We start from the raw sequence: 13,174 nt of genomic DNA, 5'->3' as shown, positions 1-13,174 counted from the left end.
TGTAAAATGGATTGGTGAAGAGATCAAATGAATGATAGAATGTATGTAAAATTCTTTGCAAACCATAGAGCATTATAGAAATGCTAGCTATTATGATAATGGCATAAGTAGCAGCAGTGAATATGGACAAAGTCAAATCTCACACAGTAGGTCCACAAATAGCATCACCTACAGAGTTGAACACAGTGCCTAGAGATCATTGCATGCTAATATGTGAAATAGAAACATGATAGAGCAAGAAAAGCACATGACACCATAAAGCACAAGTTACACCCAGCACATTATAACACGACCCAGCCACAGATGGTCCATGTACCCTGGCAATGGGTGCTGTCCAGCTACATGGGCAGCTACTTCTCTCCTTTCTTCCAAAGCCTCTTAAGGAAGCTTAGCCCCTGACCGAGGCCTTCAAACGTGACTCCCCTTCTGAATCTGTGGGAGACCGATGCTCATCATCAGCATCCCTGCTGTCCCCAGGCTCAGTGGATGCCCTGCATTCCCTAAGACCTTCTGTAGCCAGAATATTAGGTTGGAACAGGCTGGCTAGTTATATGTGTAGGCTTGGATTTTATACCACTGTGTAAAGGTAGAGGGTGGCCAGAGGGGTGGGGCAGGCAGCTAGATGGCGCCATAGTGCACAGAGCACTGGGCCTGGAATCAGCCAGACTCCTCTCCCTGAGTTCAAATCTGACCTCAGACAACTTACTAACTGTGTGACCCTGAGCAAATCACTTCACCTTGTTTGACTCAGTTTCCTCATCTGTCAAATGAGCTGGAGAAGGAAATGGCAAGCCAGTCCAGTATCTCTGCCAAGAAAACCCCAAAGAGGGTCATGAAGAGTCAGACACGATTGAAACGACTGAACACCAAGAGGAGGATGGGGAGAGCTGTGATGCCTTTGAGCCAAGATGCTCCCTTATACCTTATGGGCAACCCAGTCAGATGTCACTTGGCTTCATTTTTGTGGGAAATCTTTCAGACTGCCCCTCCCAAGCCCACAATTGCATAGGGGTATGTTCTGTAGTCACTTAGGGGTACATGAGCCAGGCCTCATGAGTGAAACCTTCTCAGAATCTGAGGACACTCTAGTGTGCTGTGAATTGCCTCAATTTCCTCATCTGTAAAATGGGGGTCATAATAGCACCAGCTAGTTAATGAAATGATCATTGTAAAAGACTTAGTATAGTGCCTGTCACATAGTAAGCACTATATAAATACCCTCACTTACTAATACCTGAGAAATGAGCCACAGAAATGTGACCACCACTGGGGGAGGGCTGGACTTAAAAATCAGACTAAAAAAGTCTGTCCAGTGTCTCTTAAGCAGTGATGGGGCAGGCTGGCCATTGGCTACGTCCTTGAGGCCTACGTTAAGGAGTGAGTATTATCTCTGGCCCAGAGAACTCCTGGGTTTCCAAAGGGCCATGAAACAGATGGGATAAGAAAGTGTCCATGACATTTGAGGGTTAACTCAATCCAGTAGAATCTGATCTTGGGTTCCTTGGAAACCCTAGATTTGGTTATGTGGTTGGCAGGTCCAATCAAATCCTGCGTCAGTCCCAGTCCCCACCTGTTCCTAGGAGTTCACATTTGCAGAGTTGCTTTTCATTTATTACTTCACCTGATTCTCATGACAACCCTGAGAGGTAGGTGTCCTTTTTGTCCTCATTTTACAGAGGAGGAAACTGAGGCCCAGAGGAGTGAATGAAGTGATGTGCTCAAGTGGTAAGTGGCAGAGGTGGGATTTGAACCCAGATCATCCAGACTGGGTATGGTGCAGTGGGAGGAACACTCAAAGGAGCTGGGTTCAGAACAAGTCACTTTGTTCATGTCTCTGTACCTCAGTTTCCTCCTTACTCTCATACCTCCCCTCTCACAATGAGTTGGGGCTCAAGGGAATTACTATTATGGCTGTGATTGTTATGACACTGAAAGCCTGGGCATGGCCATTACCCTTGTTTCCCACCACAAGCACCATGGCAGGTCCTACTGTATAATGATGCCAAGCAGGGGGGTAGGCGAGTCAAGGGTTGTACTGTTGGGCTGGAAGATAGATGCAGTGAAATGTGGAAAGGTGACCTTGGAGCTGCATTTTAAAGGAGGACATGATACGCAGAAAGAGTACTGGGATGAGCAGTCAGAAGACCTGGGTTCAAATCCTGCCTCTGTCATTTACTACCTGTGTGATATTGGGCATGCCCTCTCTAGCCTCAGTTTTCTCATCTGTAAAATGAGGGGGTCAGACTATATAACTTCTAATGTCCCTTCCAGTTACAGTGAGAATACAGCCCTGTGACCTCTCTGGGCTTCAATATTTTCTTCTGTAAAATAATAGAGGAATGCTTGAATGACTTCTGAGGTCACTGTCCACTCTATCTATGGTCCTGTAAGGCTCCTGTGATGTGATACTTTGGATGAGAAATGCTTTCCCTTCTGCCAGGGTTTCAAGGGAAAGAGGAAGGCCTGACTTGGTGCTGGTGTAGCCCTGAATTATGGATTCTCCCTTGTTCCCATCATCCAGAGGGAGGTACCCCATGGCTTAGGTCCAGGCTTTCTTTGGAGGGGTGTTTGCAAAGTGATTGCTATTTTTCTCCTGCCAGGTACGGCAGCCCTGGAAGAAGATGCCCAGATCCTGAGAGTGATTGAGGCCTACTGCACCAGTGCCAGTGCAGGCCTTCAGCAAAGCCATGGCTCAGGTAGGTGTTTCTCCCCGCAGGGATGTATCTATTGCTGCCTAACACCTGGGGAGCTTCTCCATGATGGCTGCCTCTCCCATGTCACTGGGTGCATAGTGTGACAGAAGCAGTCATCAGGAAACAGGAGTAGTGTAGGCTACACACAGGACTGGATCTTGAAGATAAGGCTGTTGTAGCAACTCAGCCCTTTGTTTATGCGTTGCTCAGCTCCACCTAGAGAGAGAGGCAAAAGAGTGCAAAAACTGGAGGTGATAAAAATGAAAAAGACAAAAAAAACCCAAACTTTTTTAAGTGCTCTTTCTTTGAAGTGTGCAGATGCCTTCACCAGCTCTTGTTAGGAATTAAAGAGCCCAGAGAGTGCCTGTATCTGTGAACAGATGCTAATCTCATCTTCTAGGCACATTTGGAAAGGAAGTTAAAATACCATCTTTGATCAGATGCACATTTTTGAGAACGAGGCTTGATCAAACCCAGCTTTAGAGCTGTTCTGAAAATCTGGAAATAGTGCCTCCTATGCAAGGTGCTGTTGGAGAAAGGGCAAGAATTAAGTCAAGGAGCATTGGCTTTTGGCCTGACAGCAGCCAGAGGTCAGTGGCATTGGCCAAAGTGAGTCAACCATCCTTTCAGTTCCTACTTAGGTTGTTTTTCAAGAGTTCTTCTTCCCTGAAGCCATAAGAAACATAAAATACTGGTCCTGCGTGCACTCTGGGCATTGCATTGTGCTAGGCATTGAAAGAGAGTCAGAGGTCAGTGAGAAGGAATGTTCCTTGCCCTCTTGACACTTACAGTCTAGGAAAATGTATAAACATATACTAACAGGTATTTGGTTAAGTCTTCTCTTGTGGCTTCTCTGTCTGAGAGGTCTGAAGAGGCTGAGCATATAGTTGGGTTTAAATATGATTGGTTGCAGATGAGGTAGCAGCCTCTTGTGATAGCAAGTGACCTTCCCGTTTATCATCCGCTTTGTTTTTTATTTTTTAATGGGGGGATGTTTCTCGATACTCTTTTCTTACATTGCTGTCTCTTCAGTGATTTCCCCAGTGCCACAGCGGATCCCTTCCCTGTTACAAAGGAGGATAGTTAAGAAAAGCAAACCAACCACTTGTCCATGTCTGACAAGACATGCCTTATTCTGTACCTGTGACCCCCCCACCTCTCTGTTCCGAGATGGGAAGTACTGCTGTGCCCTTTGAAGAGGGTGTGATGTATGGCCTTCACAGGCCCCCTGAGTCAGGGTATCAGTTAGATATTCTTGGGCACATTTGCTTGTCGACTGTAGCCTGCCCACTCCTGCCCTAGAGCTCATGTTTAGGAATGGCAGAAGGGACTGGCTTTCTGCATAGCCTTTCAGCTGATGCCTCTGCCCCTTTTTCTCCTTCCCAGGTGCCCGCAAGGACTCTATCCCACAGGTCTTACTCCCAGAAGAAGAGAAAATTATTGTGGAGGAGACCAGAAGCAATGGGCAGACGGTTATAGAAGAAAAGTAAGTTGAGTGAGAAGGCCTTGATTTTTTGTGTGTGGGGCTTGGAAAGGCCTTCCCGCTTCTCTTGTGCCTAATCATGCCACCAGTAGGGGGTGGTCAAATGTGGCACCCTAGGAAGAGTACTGGATTTGGGGTCTGCTTCCTGTGTGTCCTGGGGTGCCTCGGAGGCCCATGTTTCTTCCATTGAGAAATGGGGAGTGCAGACTAGATAGCAGCTGAGATCTCTTCCAGTTCTAAGTTTCCTTGTTGTGTCGCAGTCTGTGTTGGGCTTATTTGCATATTGGAGAGATCCAATTTACATATTGAAGACTGAATTCAATCTCTTGACCTGGGAGTGCAGTGACATCTTGGTTCCCCTCTCTCCCACTTCCTTTGAAGCCTGCTGTCTGGTGATTCTCCCCAAAGGTCTGTCCCAGACTCGGGCCATGAGGACAATCATGGCAGCCTGGTCATCCCAGTCAGGCTTATGAAGTCCTTGGGGGCCTCTGATAAACCCATTGACTTTGTAGTAGGAGTCAGTGGTGGAAGGGAGGTTTGAGTTAGGGGCAGCCCTCCATGGTGATGACAGTAGTCAGGGCCGTGCATTTTGAACGGGCCTACACCTATCCATACTGGCAGTGTGTGTGGGGGTCAGAAGTTGGGTTGCCCAGTTATTGGGTGGCTTTTGGGAACCTGACTCTTTTGTTTAAAGGGCAGAACTAGAAGGGGCCGAGAGATGCAATCCAATCCCCTTGTTTTACATAAAGTGGACCTTAGGCCACCCCCAAGGATGCACAGTGAACCAAGGTTGTCTGCTCATGTTCTTCCTGTTCTCTTAGCAGCCAGACCCATGTGATCAGGGTAAAGAAGCCAGGCTGTGTCTGGCAGAACTGCCAAGGTGGGAGAGTTGGGCTTTTGTCTTTCCTGATGCTTTGAATGGGTGCTCTGTGGCCTGGCTGCTGTCTGGGCTGTTCTGGGCAGCCCATCCTGGCCTCTTGGCTATTCCAGGCAGGGTAGCTTCAATCCCTACAATCTTCAGGCCTGCCTTGCATCCCCTCCATGCTCTTTGCAGCATTTTCCAAAGGAAGCCTTCCTTAGGCCCCACCTTCTTGCTTTTGGTTCTTCATGGTTCATAAAGTACTTTAAATTCATCGTCTCCTTTGATCTTCCCAACAACCCCACTGGGGGAGGCAGAACAGGGATTAATTATCCACCCCATCCCACAGGTGAGGAACCTGGGGGCCAGTAAGGTCAAGTGATTTGGCCAAGGTCATATGGCTGGCACGTGGCCGAGCCAGGACTCAAACACACATCTTTCTGACTCCTTTGTCCAGTGATCTTCCCAGTGGGAGAAGGCTAAGGGAGGTACTGGGTGCATCAGTCAGTCAACACGTATTAAACTCCTTCTATCTGCCAAGCACTGTGTTAAGCAGTGAGGATACAAAGAAAGACAAACGAGAGTCCCAGCCCTCAAGGGGCTCACAGTCTAATGGGGAGATGACATGCAGACAACTATATATGAGCTGGCACTCAAAGGAAGCCAGGGAAACAAGGAGGCAGAGATCCTCAGGTAGGGAGAACAGTCCAGGCAGGGGGCATAGTCAGAGCAAATTCCTGGAGTTGGGAAATGGGTTTGCATCAGAAACAAGAAAATAGGCAATTGAAGGGACACTTGGTGGAAAGAGATGTCAGGCTGGAGAGGGGAGGTCAGTGACCTGACAGGTCAGTTTGGGGGAGGGGCCTAGACTTTATGGTGGGGTTCCTTCTGTCTTGCTCCATAGTCTGAGACCATAAAGAACATGACAAATATGGTGGGGTTTGCAGAACAGGAGTGAAATGACGCAGTGCTTGAATTAACGTTCACAGCTGTAATCTACCCCTAAGACTATGAAACGCTGACCCAATTTCACCTCTGAGCAGTACTACTAATACTCTGCCAACCCAGGAGATTCCACTTCTAAGCCCTGACTCTGCCACTTTGCTTTGTGATCTGCTTTCCCTCTCTGGGCCTCAGTTTCCTTAAGTGTAAAATGAAGTGGTTGAGTTAGATAATCTCCAAGGAGCTGTTTATATCTCAAATGGTTTATGATCTGGGGCTGACTAGAAGATGAAATACTCCCCAGGGTCTGGGCTTTTATAAATGTGCTTTGATCATTAACTACCCACACATTGACTCCTGACCTCTCTTTTGTGTTTATTTCCCAGAAGCCTTGTTGATACTGTTTATGCACTGAAGGATGAAGTCAAGGAATTGAAGCAGGTAAGAGAATGTGGGAAGACCAAACCAGTGAGTGAGTGAACAGTTGTGCTTTTCCTTACATGTTTGTTGTTAAAGTTGATGGGTTTTTGACCATGAGCATGATCTGCCTTGCCCAAAGCCATCAGTGGTCTGGGGCTGGAATTCCTACTTCACAGTGAAGTCCCTAGGCTTGACTCCATTACTTATGGAGTCTTGATTTATGGTTAAAACTCATGTTCCTGTCCCCTCAGACAGGTCTTTTGTTAAGGAGGCAGTGATTACTCCCAACCATGGATGTGTGAACATAATTGTAATTCGTGTATTGGTTCTTCCCATTAGCCAGCATTCCACAATGAGCGGGCTTCACTTCGAGTCCTGAGTTGGGAACTGAAGAACTAAGACAGATTTGGGGTACCGGAGGGAAGGGGCAGGGGTGGCCAGGTAGTGAGTAGAAATATTTCCCCCTTTCACTCTTACCATAACCTGAGTCTTATCTAGAACTGACAAATATCATGGTGATGGTGACTTGGCCATGGCCTTATCTTCTAGGCCAGGGATAGGTAACCTGGGACCTCGAGGCCACATGTGTGGCCTCAAGTGTGGCCCTTGGACTGAATTCAAACTTCACAGAACAAATCCCCTTAGTAAAAGGATTGGTTCTGTAAAACTTGGACCCAAGGACCTAGAAAGCCACATGTGGCCTCGAGTCTTCAGGTTATCTAGTCCTGTCCTAGGCTATATGTACTTATTCTGCAGCTGGGGTCCCACACAGCAATAAACTTTGGGGTGGATCTTGTTAAGTTTCATACCACAAGCCCTCCTCCCATATTCTCTCCTCTCTCACCCCATATCAAGCTGTGAATGATACTGCACTCTGGGACTAGGGCTGGTTGATACGTGTTCTCTTTTGACTTCTGCCCCTGGATTCTGTGACTTTGATTACTGTTCTCTGGAATAGACTTGTTCTTGGCTTTTTGTTTTTTGCCCACTTAGGAGAATAAAAAAATGAAGCAATGCCTAGAAGAAGAGTTGAAGTCCAGAAAAGACCTGGAAAAGTTGGTCAGGAGACTGCTGAAGCAAACAGATGAGTGCATGAGGGCAGACCCAGGCAGCAAGGCCTCCCTCCTGGCTTGAGGCTTCCCCATCCATGCTGCTGGCACTCATTCAGGTGCCACTTGGGATCTCCGGGAAAGGAAAATCAGACCCTTTGACTCACTCTGCTCCTTGCCTAGTCTGCTTTCTGTGTATTTGGCTGTTTTCTGTTATAGGAAAAAAATGGAATCTGTAGTGGAAATAGCTTTCCATTCAATAAGGAAATGAAACAAATAGAAATTATTGGAATAAGAGGGGGTCAGCAAACGACTCTAGGTTCAAGGTTCATCCCATCTCCTCTTCAGCTGGATGGGTCACTAGTGCTTTGGACAAAGCTACTCTCAGAGCAGCTGCCAAGTGGTGCCCAGTGAGGGAGGCTGGCACACCCACTCCTTCCTCCCAAGAGCTTTCCTTGATCTTGAAGCCCCTCAGTTATTCATTCAAGAAGCATCTGTAAGCCCCCACTATGCACCAGGCTCCATGCTCAGTGCTGGAGACACAGACAAAAACAAAACGACTCCTGCCCTCAGCAAAATTATGCTTTACTCAGGGAGGAGTCAATACCAAATATATATGAAACCAATATGGAATCATTGGGGAGGTCCTAATGACTGAGGGGGGGTAGGTGAGGAATCGAGAAAAGCCTCATGTAGGAAGTGGTACCTAATTTATTAAATGGTAAAGTCCTATGGCCCATGCACCCTTGTCTAAACTTGCCCTCCCCATATCATGTACCCATATTAGTTTTTTTCCTTTAATTTTCTAACAAGATAGTGCTGGAGACTCAGTAGGCTTTTTGTTGCTTTTGTGTTGGTCTCATTGACATGCTTGATTTAACCCAGTGGAGCAGGAGCTTTCATCATTGCCACAAACATCAAGCCATAATGCTGGCAGGCTATTTCTAGCATGTGATGACAATGTCGTGGCAACTTCTCTGGCTAGAGCATCGTAGATGTAAACGTTTTGCATTTCCCCTGTTCTTTGACTTCACCATACCCAACAGTACGTCATTCTGGTTGGAAAACGCTTTTGCTCACTCCCCTTCCTGTAGTCAGACCATGAGCTCTTCTGGTGTCCTGGTTTTGGATTCCAGCCTGGTGAATCTCACTGGGGAGTCTTAAAGTCTCCACCAAGAGAAGAGGCTGGCTTCTAACAGGAGATTTTCATTCTGCTTCGGCCCACTTAGAGACTGGGGCAAGAGTTGGGGCGGTTCCCTTGACCCCCTCCAGAGAAGGCCTTTCAGTATCATTTACAGGAACCTGCTCTCTCCATCCCACAGGTGGGGCCTGCTTGGAGCTGGCTGGTCTACTGATCAGGCTCCCCTCTTTTCCTCAATAACTTTGTTGTAATCCCAGCAATCCAAACACAGCTATAGCTCATGGACATAGAATAGTCAGCAGATCCCAGGCATCATTCAGCACCGTTTAGCAAAGAATGTGTGGTAGATGATTAGGAAGTCCCAAAGGCAGGTGAAGTCTGACCAGTGTGGGACAGATCCCTTTTGAGGGATGGAAAAAAAAGGGGCATTAGATCGAAAGACAAAACAAAAATAAACAAAAATAAGTTCTCCAGATGTGTTTGTTATGAGTACTGATGAGTGTCAGTTTATGCAAATGCTGTATAAAAAACACCCAAATTCCAACTTGAAATGCTTCGCTCCCCAAAATGGCCACCCTCTCCCCCCCTGGTACTTGGTGGTCTCTAGTCCCTGCTGCTACACAGTATGGTACATGGCTTTTTGCTTGCAGCCCCCCAGGGGAAGTACTACCCTCAGGAAGTGGGCCAGCCAAAGGAATGCTGGGAGCAAGCCACTCACCCCTCTCACCTAGCTAACCTCATCTGGGTCAGCCTCTGCCTTGCCTTTTGTTCCTTCCTGGGGCTAAAGGGCCAGGAGAGACTTTCTGAGAGAGGGACCTTTACCTTCTAAAGGTAGCTCAGCTCTCTCATTTTTCAGATAAGGAAACTGAGACTAGCAAATTGAAACTATCTCTCTGGGCTCCATTTTTTGTCCTCTGTAAAATGAGGAGATTGGACTAGTCTTTGAGGTCTCTTCTCACTGTAGACCAGCCCTCCTTAAACTGTGGGCCACAACTCCCTATGGCGGCCCACAGTTTAAGAAGCACTGAAGGAGTCATGAGTAGAAAAAGTTTAAGAAGCCCTACTCTCGACCTCTGATGAGCTATGATCTTCACATATCAAGGAGCATGGCTGTTTTGAGGGCTCACAAATCATCCCAAATCAAATCTGGGCCTCTTGAATTGTCCCCTCCTAAGTTACTGAACAGTGTGAAGGTCAGTAGGAAACTCTTAGTGACATAAGGAACTCAAATGGATTATAGTCACGGTAGGAAAGCAGACCGTACTGAAAACCAATTTTCCAATGTTGAGCTCTACAGACGCCTGCTTAAGAGGCCCCTCTGAGCCCCTGATGGGAGAAGCATGGTACTTCAGCTAACGGAACCCATACCAAGCATGGCTGTTGCTGTTACGAGCCAAATAATGAGAGCGAGGAAATGAAGCCATGTGAAATCGACAGCACTGGTTCCATATTTGCGTTGTTTACAATGCTTTTTGTAAATTCTCTGGTCCCGTTATCCTCCCGATTGCTACCTAACTGCGAGGAGGCGGCTCCATTCACCTTCTCCCAGGGTAGGCTAATTTCCTGTCATTTCTCTTATGCAAACCCAGTTTTTCTAACCTGTTTTTATTTTGAACACTTTTTAAATTGACATTTTCAGTCAATAAAGAAGGATGACAATGCCTTATAAATGAAATTTCTGTGTGTTCTCACTCTCCTTTATCATTGGCTTGGTGTCGGTAAAGAGGAAGGGTGGGGGATGGAGCTGAGTGTCTTAGGATCATGGCGTTTTGGTAGTTTTCCATGAGTGTGGGCTTCTGTTGGTTTGAAGGAAGAGTTCAGAAGGAACTCATGTTGCCTTTAGGACTTCAGGAGGCTCTAGTCTAGAAGGAGCCAGAAGACCTAGGTTCCAGTCCTGACACCATCATTTTTTAGCTGTGTGATATGAGACAAATCACCACTCTGAACCTCGGTTTTCTCATCCTGGAAAATAAGGATGAGGTCAAAACATGGCAGAGTTTTCATCCAACCTGTCTGGATTTGAGTGAGAATCCCATTGATGACATACCTAGCCAGTGAGTGGTCTTTGTGTGAAGAGCTCAATGAGGAATCACTCCCTCTAGAGGCGGTCAATTCCCTCAGTTCCATTTTTGTCAATTCTGTCTCTAACCTTTTTTCCCCTTTACATTGAACATTACATTTACCTCTCTCCCAGTTCTACCCATTGCTCCTAGTTAATAATTTTAATTCTAATAATAATATTACAGCAACAACAAAATAGTTAGCATTTGCATAGCACTTTGAGGTTTGTGAAGCTCTTTACGTATTGTTTCATTTTGTCCTCACAGCAACCTTGGGAGGCAGGTACTGTTATTATCCTCATTTTAAAGATGAGGAAATGGAGACACAGAGACACAGAGAGTGTCTTGCCCAGGGTAGCACAGTTTGTGAGTATCCAACACAGGATTTGAACTCAAGTCTTCTTGACTCCAGATCTTGAACCACCTTAGCTGCCTCATAGATCCTTCCCCAGGGGCCAAGGAAGCCAAGTCAGATACCTCTGCCATGGGATAGTCCTTCAAAAAGTGGAAGATACTGATCATGACCCCCTCTAAGTCTTCTTGACTTCAAGCAAAACATCCCTTTGGCCAGTTTTAACATGACAGGATCTTGTAAATGTTAGCTATTTAATATTGTTCTTATTTTGAGTCTAAGCTCCCTAAAGGCAGGAGTGGTTTTGCTTTTGTCTTTGTAACAGTACGTAGCTCAGCTCAGTACCTGGCACTTAAGTGGATTGAAGACTGGATGTGGAGTCAAAGAGACCCGAGTTCAAATTCCTCCTCAAATCCCTTTTGGTTTTTGATGCCCGAAGCCTCAATTTCATCATCTGTAAAATGGAATAATGGTGACCTCCAAAGTTATAGTAAGACTCCTATGAGAGAGTGGGACGCTGGATTTGGAATCTGGACTCAAATCCCAACTTTATTCCTGATTATCAGGGTCATCTTGCACAGGTGATCTTATAGGTCTCGGTTTCCTCATCTATCAAATAAAAGGGGGTGTTTGGATTAGATGATTCCTAAGAGCCCTTCTGGATTGAAACCTGTGACCAAATAGTCCTATGAATTGAATTGTGGAGGTAGAATTGGTCAAGCCTTCTGTAGAATAGTGTTGTAGCTACTTGGGGCTTCTGTAAAATAAGGGAGTTGGAGGAGAGGGCCTGCAAAAGTCCCGTTCAGCTCCCACTGTCTATGACTCTAAAGATCGAAACATAAAAACTCCACGTCATGGTCCTTTACTTAGCACCAGTTAATAAGCACCCACACTCCGATTTTGTTAGTGGTGAAAGTTATTAAATGGGCAATGTAGCACCCTGATAGCTTCCTTCTTTGCTTATGTCTACTTCTGGCTCTCAGAACCAAGCTCCCATTTCTTTGCTTCTTTCACTTGGGTGTCACAACAGGATTTCCTCTGGTCTAACCACATGGGCAAGACCTCTTGTCTGTACTTTTACTGCTTGCTAACTGGTAATTTCAGAGGGTTCCGCCATTTTAAGCTAACTCCGACCATTTTTGCGCACTCTGGGTTTTAGCTTGGCAAGATAGAGCCTTTGGGATATGTACCATTACTTGGCCCAGAATACTCAAGCCCTTGGTATGGAGACATGGGATTCTGCGAGAGCTGGCTGTCAGCTGATTTCTATCTTCAGAATAAAAGCAGAGGTGTGTTCCACAAGAAAACTTGTGAGAAAAATCATCCAAGTGTTCAACAAATAATTTAAAAGTATGTATGTCAATTCAACAAGTATTTATTCTTATTAATAACAAAAGGACTAGTACACACACACACACACACACACACTCACACATATATAGTGTTTTAAGGGTTGCAAAGTACTTTGTAAATATTATCTCATTTGATACAACCCTGAGAAGTAGGACTATTATTATCCTTATTTTACAGATGAAGAAACTGAGGCAGACAAAGGTTACGTGACTTACCCAGGGTCACACAGCTAGTAAGTTTCTGTGACTGAATTTGAAATGAGACCTTTCTGACTCCAGGCCCTGCACTGTATCTACTGTACCATCTAGCTAACTCTAAGTTGGTCCTATTAAGTACCTACTGTGTGCCAGACATTGTGCTAGGTGTATAACAACAAAAATGAAATAGTCCCTGCCCTCAGGGAGCTCACATTGTACTGGGAGAGAACAACATATGTGCAGATGCTAAATACACCTCCTGGGAAAGAGAAGACAGTGGAGATGGGAAAGCTGTCTTCAAGTATTTGAAGGACTGTCATGTGGAAAAGGGAATGAATTTGTTCTCCTTGGTCTGAGGGCTGAACTGGGAGCAGTGGGGGAGTTGCCAAGAGGCAGATTCAGGCAGATCAGGCAGGACCTGATACCTGGAGAAGATTGCCAGTGATGAGAGCTGCCATCAGACATAAGTTCTCTGAAGTCCTCAAACAAAGACTGTTTGTCAGATGGTATGAAGGGGAGGTTGGACCAGCATGTGATTCCATGTGTATCAAAGCAGGGGCTTTATGGGCAAATGCCCCTTTCCTCCCAGATTCAGGGATCTCCACAGTAAGACTTACAAGCCCCT

General features: G+C 46.0%; 1 protein-coding gene across 5 annotated transcripts in view; it reads left to right on the top strand.

The window, feature by feature from the left end:
- Nucleotides 1-10,262, top strand: part of ARHGEF6 (Rac/Cdc42 guanine nucleotide exchange factor 6) — a 117,675-nt gene extending 107,413 nt beyond the window's left edge. For all 5 annotated transcript variants that reach the window (XM_072626562.1, XM_072626563.1, XM_072626561.1 and 2 more), the window contains 4 exons: nt 2,601-2,696; nt 4,080-4,179; nt 6,364-6,418; nt 7,391-10,262. In XM_072626562.1, coding sequence (XP_072482663.1) covers nt 2,601-2,696; nt 4,080-4,179; nt 6,364-6,418; nt 7,391-7,531 — 392 coding nt within the window. In that variant the 3' untranslated portion in view covers nt 7,532-10,262. The remainder of the gene's footprint in view (nt 1-2,600; nt 2,697-4,079; nt 4,180-6,363; nt 6,419-7,390) is intronic.
- Nucleotides 10,263-13,174: the final 2,912 nt, after the last annotated feature.

The sequence above is a fragment of the Notamacropus eugenii genome, chromosome X, assembly GCF_028372415.1.
Source record: "Notamacropus eugenii isolate mMacEug1 chromosome X, mMacEug1.pri_v2, whole genome shotgun sequence".
NCBI classification, from domain to species: domain Eukaryota; kingdom Metazoa; phylum Chordata; class Mammalia; order Diprotodontia; family Macropodidae; genus Notamacropus; species Notamacropus eugenii.
Note: the sequence above shows the minus strand (reverse complement) of the source record. Positions and strands in the feature narration are given on the sequence as shown.